This window comes from Hyla sarda, chromosome 5, assembly GCF_029499605.1.
Source record: "Hyla sarda isolate aHylSar1 chromosome 5, aHylSar1.hap1, whole genome shotgun sequence".
Taxonomy (NCBI): domain Eukaryota; kingdom Metazoa; phylum Chordata; class Amphibia; order Anura; family Hylidae; genus Hyla; species Hyla sarda.
The window spans coordinates 143,579,366-143,601,808 of record NC_079193.1 but is presented as its reverse complement, the minus strand read 5'-3'; the positions used below and the strand labels follow the sequence as shown (position 1 = coordinate 143,601,808).

Below are 22,443 nucleotides of genomic sequence, written 5' to 3'. Positions count from 1 at the left end.
CTCCAAAGTCATCTTTGACATATTATCCTATTCCACATAAGGGTACTTAATGTATGAGAAGTATACTGTCTACCCCAGGAGGACACTGTGCATGTCTGTAATGACTGATCTACAGTAACTTTCAATTACATGAGAGAAAAAAAACACATCCTGTAAAAGAAAAAAGCAAATCTCCAGTCATTACATGTTGCTCCTTGTTCATATATCTTTATATGTAGTTGACAGACAGGGGATTCTGGACAAAGGTGATCTGCTGACATGAGACATCTTGATCTGTCTTTATCAAAAGGCTCGTTTTTCAAAAGAAGCTCCAAGGATGTTCGTACCCCATAACAAGCCCTTCACTACTCCTCCCTTGTCCTATGATCAACTCAGCATTATCTACTTTTGGCATCACCTTTTTTTTGAAACTCAACCCTGCTAGACTGCAGCAGAGATCAGCTGTATTCTTGTATGTACCAGGTGTCAGTAAGGTATGTCCTTCCAGCAGGGTACTCACCTGCCTGCACTGTAATTGTATCCTGCACCAATTCTGGAGAAAAAGAAAGGCAGGTGATAGTGGGGGGCTATGGAGGTGTGCTCCCCTACACTGCCTGAGAAATAGTGTTGCTCGCGAATATTCGCAATTCGAATTTTAATCACTAATATCGCATATTCGCGAATATTGCAAATATAGCCCTATATATTCGCAATTATGAATATTCCCTTTTTTATTTTTATTTTTTTGTTCACAGTACACATCATAGTGATCACTGCATCCCTCTCTTCCCTTCGCATATGCGCATATTCGCGAATATTGAGCCCTCCCTTCTTTAATGGTATAGGGAAATAATGGGCTAGTGCAGTGGTCTCCAATCTGCGGACCTCCAGATGTTGCAAAACTACAACTCCAGCAACATCTGGAGGTCCGCAGGTTGGCTCTCCGGGCATGCTGGGAGTTGTAGTTTTGCAACATCTGGAGGCCCGCAGGTTGGAGACCACTGCACTAGCCCATTAGTTCCCTATACCATTAAAGAATGGAGGGCTCAATATTCGCAGATATGTGCATATATTTTCACATATGTGCATAAATATACGAGAAAAAAAACAAATGTAACGAAAATGCAAATTTTGCAAATATATAACAAATATTCGTCCATATATTCGCAAAATATCGCGAACTCGAATATGGCCTATGCCGCTCATCACTACTGGTAAACGATTATTCATGTATACAGTACTGCAAATAAAGAAGGTGACACTTAACCAGTAGATTACTAAAGCTGAATAATAGTTATGTTCATTGAGGGAATCAATCCTCTATATATATATATATATATATATATATATATATATATACACACACACATCGCCTTACCTGTCAAGAATGAGGATCCCACCGACATGTGCAAAAAAGATGTAAATATAAATATCCATCCAGTGAGTGTGGTAATCCCAGGAGAGCTGGCACACATTGGCAGAGGCAAACTACTGGCCAAGCAGAAGTTCATTGTCCCAACAGATCCAGTCTGCAGAAGATCCGGAGTCAGACTTATTGTAGCTCCTTGCCAGTATGCAGTGCTGGAGTGTACGATGACAGAAACTCTTCCAGGAGAGTCTATTGCTGCTGCTGTAGTGAATGAGGTCAAGGGCTTATCATGGGAAGGTTACTGCTACTGGAGTATATGAGGTCAGGAGCTGATCACAAGGGTCCCACTGGGGATGATGCAGATAGACAGTGAGGACATGGGCTGCTCACAGCTGGGTGCCTTTGCTGCTGTTGGCTGGAATGTGATGTATGAGGACAGGGGTTGATCTGAGGAAGATCCTTCTTCTGGGACAGGTTTTGGGACATATGAGAACAGGAGCTGATCTTTGCTGGGTGCCTCTGCTGATACTGGATTCTGGGGATGATAAGGGTTAAGGGATAAGGTCCTTCTGCTGGTGCTGCTGACCTCAGGAAAGTCCCATTGCTAGTGCTGCTGCTGAGGTCTATGAGCACAAGTCTGACCTCAGGAAAAGTGACTCTGCTGGTGCTGTTTCTGGAGTGTGTGAGGATAAGGTCAGATGTTAGAAGGGTCCCTCTGTTCCTGTTATGAAGTGAGACTCTTAGGAGGGTCCCTCTGCTGGAGTCAATAAGGACAGAGGTGATCTCAGGAGGGTCCCTCTGCTGGAATGAATAAAGACAGAGGTGATCTCAAGAGGGTCCCTCTGCTGAAATAAATAAGGACAGAGGTGATCTCAGGAGGGTCCCTCTGCTGGAATGAATAAAGACAGAGGTGATCTCAAGAGGGTCCCTCTGCTGAAACGAATAAGGACAGAGGTGATCTCAGTAGGGTCCCTCTGCTGGAATGAATAAGGACAGAGCTGATCTCAGGAGGGTCCCTCTGCTGGAGTCAATAAGGACAGAGCTGATCACAGGAGGGTCCCTCTGCTGGAGTCAATAAGGACAGAGCTGATCTCAGGAGGGTCCCTCTGCTGGAGTCAATAAGGACAGAGGTGATCTCAGGAGGGTCCCTCTGCTGGAGTCAATAAGGACAGAGCTGATCTCAGGAGGGTCCCTCTGCTGGAGTCAATAAGGACAGAGCTGATCACAGGAGGGTCCCTCTGCTGGAGTCAATAAGGACAGAGCTGATCTCAGGAGGGTCCCTCTGCTGGAGTCAATAAGGACAGAGCTGATCTCAGTAGGGTCCCTCTGCTGGAGTGAATAAGGACAGAGATGATCACAGGAGGGTCCCTCTGCTGGAGTCAATAAGGACAGAGCTGATCTGAGGAGGGTCCCTCTGCTGGAGTCAATAAGGACAGAGCTGATCTGAGGAGGGTCCCTCTGCTGGAGTCAATAAGGACAGAGCTGATCTGAGGAGGGTCCCTCTGCTGGAGTCAATAAGGACAGAGCTGATCTCAGGAGGGTCCCTCTGCTGGAGTCAATAAGGACAGAGCTGATCTCAGTAGGGTCCCTCTGCTGGAGTCAATAAGGACAGAGCTGATCTGAGGAGGGTCCCTCTGCTGGAGTCAATAAGGACAGAGCTGATCTGAGGAGGGTCCCTCTGCTGGTGCTGCTGCTGGAGTGTAGGAAGACAGGACTGATATTAGGAGGGTCCCTGAGCTCCTGCTGCTGTTGCTATTGGAGTGTATGAAGCCAGTGCTGATCACAGGAGGGTCCCTCTGCTGCTGCTGTTGGATACACTGCTGCTGCTGTTGGATACACTGCTGCTGCTGCTACTATTACTCTTTTGCTTGGCTTCCGTTTCCTTTATTTTCTTCCCCTGCACCCCTCCTCCTGTGTTTTTTCACCACACAAGCCTAAATCCTCCCGACCAGTGTGAGACACATGAGGTAGCTGCTGGCTAGTGGGGCTATGTATATGTGTAGTGGAGACAGCCGGCAATGATCTCCTAATCCCAGATCCTATCCCCAGCAGATAAGGAGCTGCCACTGGATCTCAGCTGATCACTGCTGTAGATTACATGCTGCCAGTGCCTGCAACTCCTCATCACACCTACCTAGATGGTCCAGGACACGTCTACCCTCCATGTGCCTGGTATCCTGACGTGCCCCTAGCTTATCTGCTGGATGACTTATCTGCTGGATGACTTATCTGCTGGATCACTTACTCCTTCCTCTCACACAACGTCCTTTATTTATTTCTAGAGTTCTCAGCCATTGGGTCTGCAACCCATATGTGATCCCAGATGCCCCAGTGTGGCACAGAAGCTGGCAGCTGCAGGCATCATCAGATCCCTGGCACAGACTGCCTCATCATTATCAGCCCCTGTCTGAGTCTTCTCTACCCTCCAGGCTACTCTGTTTTGGGCTGTTATTAGACCACTTACCTCTATCTGTTTACCCTCCATTTACTGTGATAGCATCTTAGATAAGGAGGAAAGTGGGGAGGACAAGATGGTCTTCTATAAGCTGCAGCATTCTGGATCTACAGAACATTGCTGGATGATACTGAATCACTGCTCTGTTCTCTGCACTCACATGAAGCTATTGTTACTGGGCTGCCAGCACTGGAGGGGTTAATCCAATGTTTCCCAACCAGTGTGCCTCCAGCTGTTGCAAAACTACAATTCCCAGCATGCTTGGACAGGTTTTTCCTTTAGTGTAGTTTTTCCCCAATCCATTAACAAAAATCCCTGATTCACATAATGAAAGCAAAACATGACTTTTACTGAGAATGCAGGGGTTAAAACGCCAAATAAAAAATAAATTAATAAAAACGCCCTTACTAGAAAGTATTCACCAAACCCCAGGGCCATAGCCCGGGGTAAAACACCCCTAAAATATAACTCAGTGCTCGATTAAAACCTAATATAATATAAACCCAGAAATAATAAAATAGATGCCAGATGGGTGATGTATTAGTGATGTACAACAGGGTATAATACCCATAATACCCCACGTTCCAAAATTGGGGTGCTGCAGATACCCTACAACCCTATCTGAGGATCATTAAAATATACTCACTAGATGAAGGGCATTCTCAAGGGGCAAACAGTGGCAATGGAATGGTTAACGTCATTGTAAGGAGCCATTGCCACTGTTTGCCCCTTGAGAATGCCCTTCATCTAGTGAGTATATTTTAATGATCCTCAGATAGGGTTGTAGGGTATCTGCAGCACCCCAATTTTGGAACGTGGGGTATTATGGGTATTATACCCTGTTGTACATCACTAATACATCACCCATCTGGCATCTATTTTATTATTTCTGGGTTTATATTATATTAGGTTTTAATCGAGCACTGATTAAAAGTTATATTTTCGGGGTATTCTAATAGGGTATTCTAAAAAGCCATACAAGTGTGTGTGTGTGTGTGTGTGTGTGGGGGGGGGGGGTCCTTTTTTTCAGATAACACCAATATCTCTACTATTTTAGTCATGCCAATGTCCCAATGACAAACTCACTACTGCTACGTGGAGCTCTGATTCCAAACCTGAAGTGAAGCGTCCAGAATGGACATGTGGTGTGCATGTTTAGCTATGGTATATGTTGGCATCACGTGTAGAAGCAGGCACCCTGTTGCTGTCCTTGTCCCCCTACACACGGCAGGATGGACTCTCCGGACTGTGTGACGAGGCGGAGGCGACAGGGCTGTACCAGGAGCTGATGGGGGAAGATAAAGAGCCGGGACGATGAGACAGTCTGCTGCCGGCTGACCTGCCCTCCTGCCCTGCCTTCAGCTCATCCCCGCCGCCTCCTCCCACTGGCATCAAGTCGCTCAAAAGAAGTCATTAGTCTTGTGGTGAAAAGGTATGGGACACATCCCACTCATTCATGCCTGCTGCCTCCACCCCGGCCATGTCTGCAGACACGGGGGAGGAGTGTGTCCACCTTCTATTCATCAGCTCTGAGGAGATAAATCACTGCAGACGCCGGGGGGAGGACGGGGATTCACCACACATGCTACTGGCTCGGAAACAAAGCCATGTCATGGCACGGGCACCGCTCATACACGGGGATGTCATTGCACGGGCACCGCTCATACACGGGGATGTCATGGCACGGGCACCGCTCATACACGGGATGTCATGGCACGGGCACCGCTCATACACGGGGATGTCATGGCACGGGCACCGCTCATACACGGGGATGTCATTGCACGGGCACCGCTCATACACGGGATGTCATGGCACGGGCACCGCTCATACAGGGGATGTCATGGCACGGGCACCGCTCATACAGGGGATGTCATGGCACAGGCACCGCTCATACACGGGGATGTCATTGCACGGGCACCGCTCATACAGGGGGATGTCATGGCACGGGCACCGCTCATACACGGGGATGTCATGGCACAGGCACCGCTCATACACGGGATGTCATGGCACGGGCACCGCTCATACACGGGGATGTCATGGCATGGGCACCGCTCATACAGGGGATGTCATGGCACGGGCACCGCTCATACAGGGGATGTCATGGCACAGGCACCGCTCATACACGGGGATGTCATTGCACGGGCACCGCTCATACAGGGGGATGTCATGGCACGGGCACCGCTCATACACGGGGATGTCATTGCACGGGCACCGCTCATACACGGGGATGTCATTGCACGGGCACCGCTCATACACGGGGATGTCATGGCACGGGCACCCCTCATACACGGGGATGTCATGGCACGGGCACCGCTCATACACGGGATGTCATGGCACGGGCACCTCTCATACACGGGGATGTCATGGCACGGGCACCGCTCATACACGGGATGTCATGGCACGGGCACCGCTCATACACGGGATGTCATGGCACGGGCACCGCTCATACACGGGGATGTCATGGCACGGGCACCGCTCATACACGGGATGTCATGTCACGGGCACCCCTCATACACGGGATGTCATGGCACGGGCACCCCTCATACACGGGATGTCATGGCACGGGCACCGCTCATACACGGGGATGTCATGGCACGGGCACCGCTCATACACGGGATGTCATGGCACGGGCACCGCTCATACACGGGGATGTCATGGCACGGGCACCGCTCATACACGGGGATGTCATGGCACGGGCACCGCTCATACACGGGATGTCATGGCACGGGCACCGCTCATACACGGGATGTCATGGCACGGGCACCGCTCATACACGGGATGTCATGGCACGGGCACCGCTCATACACGGGGATGTCATGGCACGGGCACCGCTCATACACGGGATGTCATGGCACGGGCACCGCTCATACACGGGGATGTCATGGCACGGGCACCGCTTATACAGGGGATGTCATGGCACGGGCAACGCTCATACAGGGGATGTCATGGCACAGGCACCGCTCATACACGGGGATGTCATTGCACGGGCACCGCTCATACAGGGGGATGTCATGGCACGGGCACCGCTCATACACGGGGATGTCATTGCACGGGCACCGCTCATACACGGGGATGTCATTGCACGGGCACCGCTCATACACGGGGATGTCATGGCACGGGCACCCCTCATACACGGGGATGTCATGGCACGGGCACCGCTCATACACGGGATGTCATGGCACGGGCACCTCTCATACACGGGGATGTCATGGCACGGGCACCGCTCATACACGGGATGTCATGGCACGGGCACCGCTCATACACGGGATGTCATGGCACGGGCACCGCTCATACACGGGGATGTCATGGCACGGGCACCGCTCATACACGGGATGTCATGTCACGGGCACCCCTCATACACGGGATGTCATGGCACGGGCACCCCTCATACACGGGATGTCATGGCACGGGCACCGCTCATACACGGGGATGTCATGGCACGGGCACCGCTCATACACGGGATGTCATGGCACGGGCACCGCTCATACACGGGGATGTCATGGCACGGGCACCGCTCATACACGGGGATGTCATGGCACGGGCACCGCTCATACACGGGATGTCATGGCACGGGCACCGCTCATACACGGGATGTCATGGCACGGGCACCGCTCATACACGGGATGTCATGGCACGGGCACCGCTCATACACGGGGATGTCATGGCACGGGCACCCCTCGTACACGGGATGTCATGGCACGGGCACCGCTCATACACGGGGATGTCATGGCACAGGCACCCCTCATACACGGGATGTCATGGCACGGGCACCCCTCATACACGGATAACACGGGCACCCCTCATACTCGGGGATGTCATGGCACGGGCACCCCTCATACACGGGGATGTCATGGCACGGGCACCGCTCATACACGGGGATGTCATGGCACGGGCACCCCTCATACACGGGGATGTCATGGCACGGGCACCGCTCATACACGGGGATGTCATGGCACGGGCACCGCTCATACACGGGGATGCCATGGCACGGGCACCACTCATACACGGGGATGTCATTGCACGGGCACCGCTCATACAAGGGGATGTCATGGCACAGGCACCCCTCATACACGGGATGTCATGGCACGGGCACCCCTCATACACGGGATGGCACGGGCACCCCTCATACACGGGATGGCACGGGCACCCCTCATACTCGGGGATGTCATGGCACGGGCACCCCTCATACACGGGATGTCATGGCACGGGCACCGCTCATACACGGGGATGTCATGGCACGGGCACCCCTCATACACGGGATTTCATGGCATGGGCACCGCTCATACACGGGATGTCATGGCACGGGCACCCCTCATACACGGGATGGCATGGGCACCCCTCATACACGGGGATGTCATGGCACGGGCACCGCTCCTACAATTGATGACATGGCACGGGCACCGCTCATACACGGGATGGCAGAGCCCAGAAACGCTGAAAAAATTCCCAGACATCCCCTGTCTGACCTGGCCGACTTGACTTGTACTTATAACTGTCTATTGGAAATACATCTAGATAATAAGTAGAAGATCAAGTATGCCTGGAAGACTTCAAATTGTTACAATCTTTTCATATATATATTAATGTAATCCAAGTCTATATAGTCTGGTATATAGTTTTGTACACATATGTCATGTGCACAGCAAATCTTATCTGCATAATGGAAGCATACCATTATAATTATTATTATTACTATGCATTTCTCTACTATGCATACTATACTCTTTGTTTCTCCTTAGTTGCTTATTTTTTGTTTTGTTTTGTTTTTTTATCTACTTATTTATTTTCATTTTCTTTGTTTCTTCTATCTGTATTTCTATTTTCTGTCTTTCTTTTCTCTCTTTATTGTCCCATTTTTCTTTCTTTTTCCTACTCTCTCTTTCTTGCTTTTTTCTTTCATCTATTTGTTTTCCGTTTTATTTTTTTCTTTAATCTATCTATCTATCTATCCCTCCCCTCTGTCTCTTTTTTCTTGTCCCATTATTCTTTCTTGTCCCATTTACTTTCTCTTTCTTTTCCTCTACCTCATTTTTATTTGTTCTTGCTTCTTTCTTTCTTTCATTCTTTCTTTCTTTCTCTCTCCTCCATAATTTTTTCTTTCTTTCCTTTACTCTCTCTCTCTCCCTCTCTTTTTCTTTTCCTGTTTCATAATTTTTCTTTCTTTCTCTCTCTCCCTCCCTCTCTCTTCCTCTTCCTCTCTTCCACTATTTATCTCTCTCCCTCCCTCCCTCCCTCCCTCTCTCTTTATCTTCCTCTCTTTCATTATTTCCCTCTCCCTCCCTCTCTCTTTCTCTTCCTCTCTTTCATTGTTTTTCTTTCTTTCCTTCTCTCTCTCTCTCTCTCTCTCTCTCTCTCTCTCTCTCTCTCCTTCTCTTTTTCTTTTCCTCTTTCATAATTTTTCTTTCTTTCCTTCTCTCTCTCTCTCCCTCCCTCCCTCTCTCTTTCTCTTCCTCTCTTTCACTATTTCTCTCTTTCACTATTTCTCTCTCTCTCTCTCTCTCTCTCTCTCTCTCTCTCTCTCTCTCTCTCTCTCTCTCTCTCCCTCCCTCTTTATCTTCCTCTCTTTCATTATTTCCCTCTCCCTCCCTCTCTCTTTATCTTCCTCTCTTCAATTATTTCCCTCTCCCTCCCTCTCTCTTTCTCTTCCTCTCTTTCATTGTTTTTCTTTCTTTCCTTCTCCCTCTCTCTCCCTCCCTCTCTCTTTGTCTTCCTCTCTTTCATCATTTCACTCTCTCTCTCTCTCTCTCTCTCTCTCTCTCTCTCTCTCTCTCTCTCGCTCTCTCTCCCTCTCTTTTTCTTTTCCTCTTTCATAATTTTTCTTTCTTTCCTTCTCTCTCTCCCTACCTTTCTCTTTCTTTTCTCTTCCTCTCTTTCACTATTTATCTCTCTCTCCCTCCCTCCCTCTCTCTTTATCTCCCTCCCTTTCATTATTTCTCTCTCCCTCCCTCCCTCTCTCTTTCTCTTCCTTTCTTTCATTGTTTTTCTTTCTTTCCTTCTCCCTCTCTCTCTCTCCCTCTCTCTCTTTCTCTTCCTCTCTTTCATTATTCACTCTCTCTCTCTCTCTCTCTCTCTCTCTCTCTCTCTCTCCCTCTCTTTTTCTTTTCCTCTTTCATAATTTTTCTTTCTTTCCTTCTCTCTCTCCCTACCTTTCTCTTTCTTTTCTCTTCCTCTCTTTCACTATTTATCTCTCTCTCCCTCCCTCCCTCTCTCTTTATCTCCCTCCCTTTCATTATTTCTCTCTCCCTCCCTCCCTCTCTCTTTCTCTTCCTTTCTTTCATTGTTTTTCTTTCTTTCCTTCTCCCTCTCTCTCTCTCCCTCTCTCTCTTTCTCTTCCTCTCTTTCATTATTCACTCTCTCTCTCTCTCCCTCTCTCTCTCTCTCTCCCTCTCTTTTTCTTTTCCTCTTTCATAATTTTTCTTTCTTTCCTTCTCTCTCTCTCCCTCCCTCTCTCTTTATCTTCCTCTCTTTCATTATTTCTCTCCCTCTCTCTTTCTCTTCCTCTCTTTCATTGTTTTTCTTTCTTTCCTTCTCCCTCTCTCTCCCTCCCTCTCTCTTTCTCTTCCTCTCTTTCATTATTTCACACTCTCTCTCTTTCTCTCTCTCTCTCTCCCTCTCTCTCTCCCTCCCTCTTTCTCTTCCTCTCTTTTATTATTTCACTCTCTCTCCCTCCCTCTTTCTCTTCCTCTCTTTCATTATTTCACTCTCTCTCTCTCTCGCTCTCTCTCTCTCCCTCCCTCTTTCTCTTCCTCTCTTTCATTATTTCACTCTCTCTCTCTCTCTCTCTCTCTCTCTCTCTCTCTCTCACTATATAGTTTTGTACACATATGTCATGTGCACAGCAAATCTTATCTGCATAATGGAAGCATACCATTATTATTATTATTATTATTATTATTATTACTATGCATCTCTCTACTATGCATACTATACTCTTTGTTTCTCCTTAATTGCTTATTTTTTTTTATCTACTTATTTATTTTCATTTTCTTTGTTTCTTCTATCTGTATTTCTATTTTCTGCCTTTCTTTTCTCTCTTTCTTGTCCCATTTACTTTCTCTTTCTTTTCCTCTACCTCATTTTATTTGTTCTTGCTTCTTTCTTTCATTCTTTCTTTCTTTCTCTCTCCTTCATAATTTTTCTTTCTTTCCTTCTCTCTCTCTCTCTCTCTCTCTCTCTCTCTCTCTCTCTCTCTCTCTCTCTCTCTCTCCCTCTCTTTTTCTTTTCCTCTTTCATAATTTTTCTTTCTTTCCTTCTCTCTCTCTCCCTCCCTCTCTCTTTCTCTTCCTCTCTTTCACTATTTCTCTCTCTCTCTCCCTCCCTCTCTCTTTATATTCCTCTCTTTCATTATTTCTCTCTCCCTCCCTCTCTCTTTATCTTCCTCTCTTTCATTATTTCCCTCTCCCTCCCTCCCTCCCTCTCTCTTTCTCTTCCTCTCTTTCATTGTTTTTCTTTCTTTCCTTCTCCCTCTCTCTCCCTCCCTCTCTCTTTCTCTTCCTCTCTTTCATTATTTCACTCTCTCTCTCTCTCTCTCTCTCTCTCTCTCCCTTCCTCTTTCTCTTCCTCTCTTTCATTATTTCTCTCTCTCTCTCTCTCTCTCCCTCCCTCTTTCTCTTCCTCTCTTTCATTATTTCACTCTCTCTCTCTGTCTCTCTCTCTCACTCTCCCTCTCTCTTTTTCTTCCTATCTTTCATTATTTCACACCCTCTCTCTCTCTCTTTCCCTCCCTCTCTCTTTCTCTTTCTCTTCCTCTCTTTCATTATTTCACTCTCTCTCGCTCTCTCTCTCTCTCTCTCTCTCTCTCCCTCCCTCTTTCTCTTCCTCTCTTTCATTATTTCACTCTCTCTCTGTCTCTCTCTCTCTGTCTGTCTCTCTCTCTCTCTTTCTCTCTCTCCCTCTCTCTCTCTCTCTCCCTCCCTCTCTCTTTCTCTTCCCCTCTTTCATTAATTTCTTTCTTCCTTTCTTTTTGCTTGGTAAATTCCATGTGCGTACGATAGGTTCATCTGGTTCTGCTAATGTGTCTGTCATCTTAATTGGAAAAATAGTGCCGCATGCGCCACTAATCTTGTCTTCAAATTTGATGGAATCAGTGACATATGCTTTACATACAGATCTTTAAATACAGATATTTACATACAGATCTTTAAAAGTATAACCAGAATGATATTTATTGCAAAGAAGACAATCCTCTCCGGAGAAAGAAAATTCACACAGATAAATGTTCCTCATTAATGGGGACCTAATAAGGGCAAATATAGTAAAAATGAAGCTGGCGTATAACATTTCCAGTCACAGACATCTATAAGCAGCGCAGAACTGTTTCAGTCTGAATCATTGGTAAATATCGACTTTACTATTGTCATCTTTTCAGAAGTACCCATTTTCCTGTGCTTTCTGACTTCTGCAGTGACATCACATTGATAGCGCTGTCATCACAGACAAATTGCAAAATCTAAATGAATTCTAAACATAATGCGTAATATACAGTATGTACTTATAATGCACTCAGAAAGTCTTCAGACCCCTCCACTTTTTCTTATTTAGTGTTTAACCCCTTCAGGACCAAGCGCATTTTGGCCTTAAGGACCAGAGCGTTTTTTGCACATCTGACCACTGTCACTTTAAACATTAATAACTCTGGAATGCTTTTAGTTATCATTCTGATTCCGAGATTGTTTTTTCGTGACATATTCTACTTTAACTTAGTGGTAAAATTTTATGGTAACTTGCATCCTTTCCTTGTGAAAAATCCTAAAATTTTATGAAAAATTTGAAAATTTAGCATTTTTCTAACTTTGAAGCTCTCTGCTTGTAAGGAAAATGTATATTACAAATAAAAAATGTTTTATTCACATATACAATATGTCTACTTTATGTCTGCATCATAAAAGTGACGAGTTTTTACTTTTGGAAGACACCAGAGGGCTTCAAAGTTCAGCAGCAATTTTCCAATTTTTCACAAAATTTTCAAACTCACTATTTTTCAGGGACCAGTTCAGGTTTGAAGTGGATTTGAAGGGTCTTCATATTAGAAATACCCCACAAAAGATCCCATTATAAAAACTGCACCCCCCAAAGTATTCAAAATGACATTCAGTCATCATTTTAACCCTTTAGGTGTTTCATAGGAATAGAAGCAAAGTGAAGGAGAAAATTCACAATCTTCATTTTTTACACTCGCATGTTCTTCTAGACCCAATTTTTGAATTTTTACAAGGGGTAAAAGGAGAAAATGTATACTTATATTTGTAGCCCAATTTCTCTCGAGTAAGCACATACCTCATATGTCTATGTAAAGTGTTCGGCGGGCGCAGTAGAGGGCTCAGAAGGGAAAGAGCAACAAGGGGATTTTGGAGAGTACGTTTTTCTGAAATGGTTTTTGGGGGGCATGTTGCATTTAGGAAGCCCCTATGGTGCCAGAACAGCAAAAAACTCTCACATGGCATACCATTTTGGAAACTAGACCCCTTGAGGAACATAACGAGGAATAAAGTGAGCCTTAATACCCCACAGGTGTTTCACGACTTTTGCATATGTAAAAAAAAAATTATTTTTTTTCACTAAAATGTGTTTACCCCCAAATTTCACATTTTTCCAAGGGTTAATAGCAGGAAATACCCCCCAATATTTGTAACCCCTTCTCTTCTGAGTATGGAGGTACCCCATAAGTTGACCTGAAGTGCACTATGGGCGAACTACAATGCTCAGAAGAGAAGGAGTCATATTTGGCTTTTTGAGAGCAAATTTTGCTCGGGGGGCATGTCTCATTTAGGAAGCCCCTATGGTGCCAGAACAGCAAAAAAAAAACACATGGCATACCATTTTGGAAACTAGACCCCTTGAGGAATGTAATAAGGAATAAAGTGAGCCTTATTACCCCACAGGTGTTTCACGACTTTTGCATATGTAAAAAATAAATAAAAATTTTCCACTAAAATGTGTGTTTCCCCCCAAATTTCAAATTTTTGCAAGGGTTAATAGCAGGAAATACCCCCCAATATTTGTAACCCCTTCTCTTCTGAGTATGGAGGTACCCCATAAGTTGACCAGAAGTGCACTATGGGCGAACTACAATGCTCAGAAGAGAAGGAGTCATATTTGGCTTTTTGAGAGCAAATTTTGCTCGGGGGGCATATCGCATTTAGGAAGCCCCTCTGGTGCCAGAACAGCAAAAAAAAAACACATGGCATACCATTTTGGAAACGAGACCCCTTGAGGAACGTAACAAGGGGTACAGTGAGCATTTGCCCCCCACTGGTGTCTGATAGATGTTTGGAACAGTGGGCTGTACAAGTTTTCATTTTCACGGACCACTGTTCCGAAGATCCGTCAGACACCTTGTGGGGGGTAAATTCTCTCTGCACCCCTCATTACATTCCGTGAGGGGTGTCGTTTCCGAAATGGGGTCACATGTGGGGTTTTGTTTTTTTTGCGTTTGTCAAAACCGCTGTAACAATCAGCCACCCCTGTGCAAATCACCTCAAATGTACATGGTGCGCTCTCCCTTCTGGGCCTTGTTGTGCGCCCCCAGAGCACTTTGCGCCCACATATGGGGTATCTCTGTAGTCGGGAGGAATTGCGTTACAAATTTTGGGGGGCTTTTTTCCCTTTTACCTCTTGTGAAAATGTAAAGTATAGGGCAACATCAGCATGTTAGTTTAAAAAATTAAATTTTTTTACACTAACATTCTGGTGTAGACCCCAACATTTCCTTTTCATGAAGGGTTAAAGAAGAAAAAGCCCCCCAAACCTTATAACGTAATTTCTCCCGAGTACGGCGATACCCCATATGTCGCCCTAAACTGTTGCCTTGAAATACGACAGGGCTCCAAAGTGAGAGCGCCATGCGCATTTGAGGCCTAAATTAGGGATTTGCATAGGGGTGGACATAGGGGTATTCTACGCCAGTGATTCCCAAACAGGGTGCCTCCAGCTGTTGCAAAACTCCCAGCATGCGTGGACAGTCAACGGCTGTCCGGCAATACTGGGAGTTGTTGTTTTTCAACAGCTGGAGGCTCTGCTTTGGAAACAGTGGCGTACCGGACGTTCTTATTGGGGGAGGGGGGCTGTGTAGGGGTATGTGTATATGTAGTGTTTTTAACTTTTTATTTTATTTTGTGTTAGTGTAGTGTAGTGTTTTTAGGGTACAGTCACATGGGCGGGGGATTACAGCGAGTTTCCCGGCGCATAATTTGCTGCATCTCAAAATGCGAGAAACTCACTGTAAAAGCCTCGCCCATGTGAATGTACCCTGTACATTCACGGGGGCGGGGGGGGGGGGGGGGGTGCACCAGCTGTTGCAAAACCACAACTCCCAGCATGCATGGTCTGTTAGTGCATGCTGGGAGTTATAGTTTTGCAACAGCTGGAGGCACACAGGTTAGGAAACACTGAGTTAGAAACAGACAATGTTTCCCAACCAGTGTGTCTCCAGTTGTTGCAAAACTACAACTCCCAGCATGCCCAGACAGCTGAAGGGCATGCTGGGAGTTGTAGTTCGGCAACATCTGAAGGGCCAGATGTTGCTGAACTAAAACTCCCAGCATGCCTGGACAGTCAGTGCATGCTGGGAGTTGTAGTTTTGCAACAGCTGGAAGAGCACAGATTGGAGACCATTATACAATGGTCTCCAAACTGGGGCCCTCCAGATGTTGCAAAACTACAACTCCCAGCATGCCCAGACAGCCAAAGGCTGTCTAGGCATGCTGGGAGTTGTAGTTTTCAGACTCCTAGAAGCAGCAGTGAAGATCTTCACTGCTGCTTCTGAGGACCATGTACTTACCTGCCGGTCCCGTCGCTGCTCGTCCACGTGGCCGGTCCTGCCGCTGCTCCTCGGTCCCGCCAGGTAAGTCCGCCGGTCCCCTGATGTTCCCCTCCTATGCCACAGGTCCCCGCGAGCCCCCGCAGCCATCGTCCCCCGTTCTGCCCGACTTCCAGGGGCGGGCAGTGCGGGGGATCTGAACTTTCACCCCAGATCACTGTGATTGGTCCACAGGGACCAATCACAGTGATCGCTGACCAGGACCATCAATGGATGGTCCTGGGGGTGAAGCAGAAGTTGTCCCCTGCTGGAAACAGCGGGACTTCTGCCAGTTAACCCGTGCGATGCTGCGCATCGCCGGGTTAACTGAATGTCATTTATAAACGCCGGGATGCGCGAACGCACTGCACAACCCGGCGTTTATATATGACATTCTGCGGGAAGGGGTTAAATCTTTTGCTAAAAGGAAAAAAATATTCAGTCGGGCTGTTCGGGACCACCGTGGTGAAATCGCGGTGGTCCTGAACAGCCCGACTGAACAGCCGGGTTAGTGTCACTTTCGCTTCAGACGCGGCGGTCAGCTTTGATCGCCGCGTCTGAAGGGTTAATACAGGGCATCACCACGATCAGTGATGTCCTGTATTAGCCGCGAGTCCCGGCCGTTGATGGCTGCAGGTACCGCCGCGATAGGGGTGTATTCGCCGTATAAGACTTTCTGGCACCAGCTTATTTGAAAAAATCTTTTTTTCTACTGGAGTACCCCTTTAATGCCATTCAAGTGAAACTGATGAGCTGTTCACCCCCAATAAACCCAATATACTGGGTTATAGTGCAGGTGAACAGCAATAAAATGAGTCACTGTCGTGAATTGATGAAGTATTGCAGGAGTTATAAGTCTTCATACTTCTACTTCTATTTCACAGCTCTGCGCAATGGAGGTGGGGAGCTGGCTTGCCGTGCTCCCCTGCCTCCTCAAAATTCCCCACTCTACCCGCCCCTCTTATGAATATGCAAAACTATTCACTATCATGTTGCTAGGACATGAGAGCCTATGCTCTGCCCTGAGCAAAGCACAGGAAAACAGAGCACGGGCACCAGCAGTTTTACAAATTCATAAGGCTAAGTTTCCACACAGGTTTTGGTTTGGCGATTTTTGGAAAACTGCCATTGCAGTTTTTGAGCCAAAGCCAGAAAAGGATCCAAAAGGAATGAGAAATATGAAGGAAGGACTTACTTCTCCTCCCTTATGGATCCACTTCTGACTTTGGCTCAAAAACTGCTGAGGCAGTTTTAAACAAAACGCCAAAAAAAATAAAAAATAACCTCTATGAAAACCTAGCGTAAGAGGGACAGGCAGTGCAGGGAATATTGAGAAGACAGGGGAGCGCGGCAATCCAGCTCCCTGCCTCTATTGCACAGAGCCGCGCAATAGAACTATAAGAATAGAAACATATAACTCCTGCAATACTTCATCAATTCATGTAAGTGACCCCTTATTGTAATGCTGTTCACTTACACTATAACCCAGTATATTGATGTTAGTGTGAGTGAACAGCCTGTCAGTTTTGCTTTAAAAGTGAATGGGCTATTTAGCTTTACTTGCAGAAGAGAGGTTGAACAGTCCACAGTGGTGCTAACAATGGTAAGACAGGAAATCTTTTAGGTAAAGCAAATCACAATGGACTCCTACTTTAAACATAGCTGTAAGATGGGACCACTATTGTTGGGACAGAGTGAAGAGCAGAAAGTATAAAGCCAGCTTTAAATATGCATTTCTCCATAGTTATACCTGCACTGTTCTATATAGTAGCATTCCATCAGCCTGGGAGGCACTATTACTCTGCAGCTATTTAAAGGCAGTGTCAGAGCTGTGTTTATCTTTATGACGTGTAGCAGGCAGTAGAATTGCTCCGATTGTTTGTGCTTCTTTGTGCTAGATTGGCAGCAGGTAAATGAAACACTACAAGTGAAAAGGTTGGGTACAGAGGAGCTTCTGTGTCTTTGTTAAAGGATTTCTTAGGCATAATATGGCTGTCAAGCACCACTGACAAGAATTAGAAATAAACATTAAATAAACAGTATAGGTAAATATTACATAGTAGACAAACATTGTAAATAAATCATGTGTCTTATATAATATGATCGAAGTAGAAACAATACTGAGGAGATTAATTATACATCAAAAATTAGTTCAGAGATGGCCATACAAATGATATGATTGTCAGAGAACACTCCTAAAAGAGTGGTCACCCATTACCATTTTAAATTGAATGTGGGTCTCCAGGCTGCTCCAAACAGAAGATGGGAAATAGGCAGAAGTGGAACTAGAGTGTTGTGGGTCCCAGGGCAAATTCTGGCCCCCTATGGTTGCAGGCCTCTTCACATTGCTCCCATATAGTGGCAAGCCTCATTACATCGCCCCAGTGTAGTAGAAGACCCTGTTACGTTGCACCCATATTGCCTAATGTAAGAGAAAAAACCACTAATCACTTCTTCATTATTCTCCCATAGCTCCCAGCACTCTTCTCCCCGTGGCTCCACTCCTGTGCAGACAGCATCATACAGATAAACTGCCCACACAGGAGGAAACCCTGAAATGACAGGAGGGAGTAGCTGGCTCTTGACACATTTGCCACTGCAGCATATGCTCAACTCTGTGTGCGTCTTAAAGGCGCATACACTGTTGAAAGCTCTGCTTGCTCGGTAATTGGTTATTGGACCTAGTTGTTATGTCCCTGGAAACAGGAACTGGGCATGTTGAACATCAATAGGTATTTAGCAGCAGCTTATCTTCCTCTCCCCATTAAAATAAACATGCAAGTAAGGCCAAGTCGTGCGTGCATAGGTTTTTAGGTGGTCAACCAACATCAATTTTGTATGTCAAACACAGATTTTGGCCACTTTTACACAGCAGCATTAAGATCAGTATTTTGCATCAGTATTTCTAAGCAAAAGCTAGGCGTTGGTCCAAAAGTAGGTACAAAGCTTTACATTATACTCGTCACTGTATGTTGCACCCATGATTTCGTCTTATAAATAATCTCAATTTCCCAGAATTACATGACATTAATATAATACATGTATGTCATACAAGGGAAGGGGTTCCATCTAGAGATTTTCTATGTCCCATTACCAGTCTTGATTCCAATTGGGTTTTTTGTTGCACTAGCTGGCATTGGTTAGAATTTGCTAGGTTTTCATTATCTTTGTGTAATAATAGCATGGACTTTTAAATTAAATGATGTAAAAATAGTCCACAATGAGAGATCACTGGATCCTTTTTATGCTTCTTAAGGAACCTGCAGGACTTCTCCCTTTGCCGCAAAGTGGCCTGGAGTTACCAATGGACAGCTAATGTGTCTTCAATATGGATTATTTATTTGAAATTTTTTTTTTTTGTTAAGCTATGCATTTCAGGGTGCATAACCCCTTTATTAAGCTATAGACAGTACACAATTAAAGGGTTATACAGCAGGCAATGTGCAGCTTTGTATCCACAGGTCATTTTGCGCTCAAGGTAGAAGTCCTGCAGGTTTCGCAAAGGAGCCATATGAGGAATACAGTGACTTCTTTTTCTGATGTTTCTACCCTACCCTTAGTTTACAACCATGGCTAGACTTCTGGACCCCAGCTGGGCCATTATCTAAAAACCAACACACTGTTGTGCTGTGTCTATACCAACATAACTTCTGTAGGTGAGTGTGCATATTCCACCGCTAGCGAGTAAGGCTTCAGTTTAAACTCCATCACCATATGAGCACCTATCTCTTTCTATATTCTTTTCCTACATGACATTATCTTTGTTTAATAATAAAAAGAAGAGTTATGAAGTGTTATGATGATGGAGTTATGATGATGGATCTGACTAAAATCAATCATCATTTCATATCCTTGGATTCCCTGATTCCAACTTTTTTTGCTGCTATTCCTGTCCTGGAACTAATTGTTCTTTACAATTCTAAAAATAAAATAATACTAACAATTATTGCAAATATTCGTCAGACGTTGGTGCCTTGATAAGAAAAAGCCATCCTTCTTCCCCAAATGGTAGCTATTGGGAGAGGGTCTGGCAGAAACCAATAATGGATATTGGCAGGATCTGCTGGCAAAAACTTTAAATTTAAGGAGCTTTTTATTGTCCATAAGGATCCTTCACTTCAGCTTGCAGTATTAACTTTCTGTAGATTATAAGAAATGGAAAACCTATGGTCAGTATAAAAATAATTTTTTTATATCATTGCATATCCTTGGATGCCCTGATTCCAACTTTTTTTTGCTGCTATTCCTGCAATACAAGGATTTTCTTCCTAAATAGTTGACTATGTTCACTTTCAGATGAGCAGGAACTTAACTTCAAAAAGAGGTGCAAAGGCTGGGTACAGTGGGTGTAAATCTGATTTATGCCCCCTCAGCCTCATATTCACTCACCCCTGATTCTGATTCAAGCATTCTTAGCTGAATATTAACACCCCCTGAGTCTAGCATCTCACCCATCACAAGAAAAGGGGGGTTGGTAACAAAATAAACAGCATTGGACCATCTCAGTCAGGTCTTTTTTTTTTTTATAAAAGGTCGGTAAACCATGTAGGTTCTACTGTTATGTACAGGACATTTGAAACTATGGCCCTTTACACCCCTTTAACCTCTTAAGGACTAAGTCCATTTTCACCTCAAGGACCAGGCCATTTTTAGCTTTTGCAATTTCATTTTTTCCACCTCCCCTTCTATAAATCATAACGCTTTCTATTTTGCACCTACAGATCCCTTTTAAGGGCTTGTTTTTTGCACCACCAATTGTACTATGTAATGACATCAATCTTTTAATAACAAAATCTACCACAAAACCCCAAAAATATATATTTGTGGGGTGAAATAAAAAAAAAATACGCCAATTTGTAACTTTTGAGGGTTTCCGTTTCTACACAGTGCAATTTCCAGTAAAAATGACACCTGATCTTTAATCTGTAGGTCCATATAGTCACAAGGATACCCAATTTATGTAGGTTATATTTTATGTTACTACTTAAAAAAAAATCCTAACTACATGTACCAAAATTTGTATGTTTAAAATTGTGATCTTCTGACCCCTATAACTTTTTTATTTTTCCGTATACGGGTGTATATGAGGGCTCAATTTTTGTGCCGTGGTCTGTAGTTTTTATCAGTATCATTTTTGTTTTAATGGGACTTTTTGATCGCTTTTTATTAATATTTTTATGGTATATAAAGTGACCAAAAATGCACAATTTTGGACTTTAGTATTTTTTACGTATACGCCATCAACCGTGTGGTTTAGCTAACCTTATATATTAATAGTTCTGACATTTACACAAGCCGCTATACCACATATGATTATTTTTATTTTTTATTACATTATTTTATTTAAAAAATGGCAAAATTGGGGGTGATTTGAACTTTTATTAGGGAATGGGTTAATTCACTTTTATTAACTTTTTTTTACACTTTTTTTTTTAAGCCCTCACAGGGGGCTACAACATGCAACCTTCTGATTGCATATACTGATCAGTGCTATGCCATAGCAAAGCATTGATCAGTGTAACCGGCGATCTGTTGCTCTAGCCTGCTGTACAGGCTAGGAGCAGCAGATTGCCGAACGGACGACAAAGAGGCAGGTGAGGACCCTCTCATTGTCCGGTAAGCTGATCGGGACATTGCGATTATGTCGCTATACTCACAATCAGCTCCGCTGTGCTGCCGGGATACTTTCACTTTCTTTTTAGACGCGGCATCTTAAGGGTTAATGCCTGGCATCGGCCCGATCGACGGTGCCCAGCATTAGCCGTGGGTCCCGGCTGCCCATAGCAACCGGGGCCCATGGGGTTTAACCCGCTCTCCGCTGGTGAGAACAGTTTAAACCCTGTTAACGGGACCAGGGCATAGAGGTACGCCCTTGGTCCTTAAGTGCCAGTGTCCGAAGGCGTACCTGTACACACTTGGTCCTTAAGGGGTTAAAGGGGCACTCCAGTGGAAAAAAATATTTTCAAATCAACTGGTGCCAGAAAGTTACACAGATTTGTAAATTACTTATATTTTAAAAAAAATTGTCCTTCCAGTACTTATCAGCTGCTGTATGCTCCAGAGAAAGTTGTGTAGTTCTTTACAGTCTGACCACAGTCCTCTCTGCTGACACCTCTGTCCATGTCAGGAACTGTCCAGAGCAGAAGAGGTTTGCTATGGGGATTTGCTTCTACTCTGGACAGTTCCTGACATAGACGGAGGTGTCAGCAGAGAACACTTAAGTCAGAACTACACATCTTTATCTGTAGTATACAGCATCTGATAAGTACTGGAAGGATTAACATTTTTAAAGAGAAGTAATTTACAAATCTGCTTAACTTTCTGGCACCACTTAATTTGAAAACATTTGTTTTCAACTTGTTTTCCACCGGAGTACCCCTTTAATTTTTTATATTTACTATTTGATAATTCTTCTATGCTTTCTGCCAAACTCCCTTTTATGGTTCAATGAAGGGAAGATTTGAATATCACATTATCTCTAACACAGTGGTATAAAACATATTCTACTCTCAGTAAGCGTAGTGGGCTGGTGGCACTGATGGAATATGCCTTGAAAATCATACATAGGACAAACTTTGTACCAACTAGACTGCACACCATCTTCCCTATGGTTTATTGTGCTTCCAAAGATGTAAAGACTCAAGTTCTCTGCTCCACATATCATGGTCTTGTCATGTAGCTATTTGATTCTGGGCTATTATAGTGTCCCTAATATAGTGACTTCTCCTTCTGGATGACAAGCCCCAGCATATCACAGGCAATATCCCCAGGCAGAACTAGAGATTATTGCATCCTTGTACCCAAAGAACCAGGTAACACCAGTCTTCAGGTATAAAATCAGAA

General features: G+C 45.0%; 1 protein-coding gene across 3 annotated transcripts in view; it reads right to left on the bottom strand.

The window, feature by feature from the left end:
* The window catches only part of BMPER (BMP binding endothelial regulator), a 314,190-nt gene extending 309,984 nt beyond the window's left edge, over nt 1-4,206 (bottom strand). Inside the window, exons 1-2 of one of the 3 annotated variants that reach the window (XM_056520437.1) lie at nt 1,358-4,206; nt 500-532 (exon numbers count right to left, since the gene is read on the bottom strand). In XM_056520437.1, coding sequence (XP_056376412.1) covers nt 500-532; nt 1,358-1,490 — 166 coding nt within the window. In that variant the 5' untranslated portion in view covers nt 1,491-4,206. The remainder of the gene's footprint in view (nt 1-499; nt 533-1,357) is intronic. The other 2 variants (XM_056520438.1, XM_056520439.1) reach the window with 2 other exon arrangements.
* Nucleotides 4,207-22,443: the final 18,237 nt, after the last annotated feature.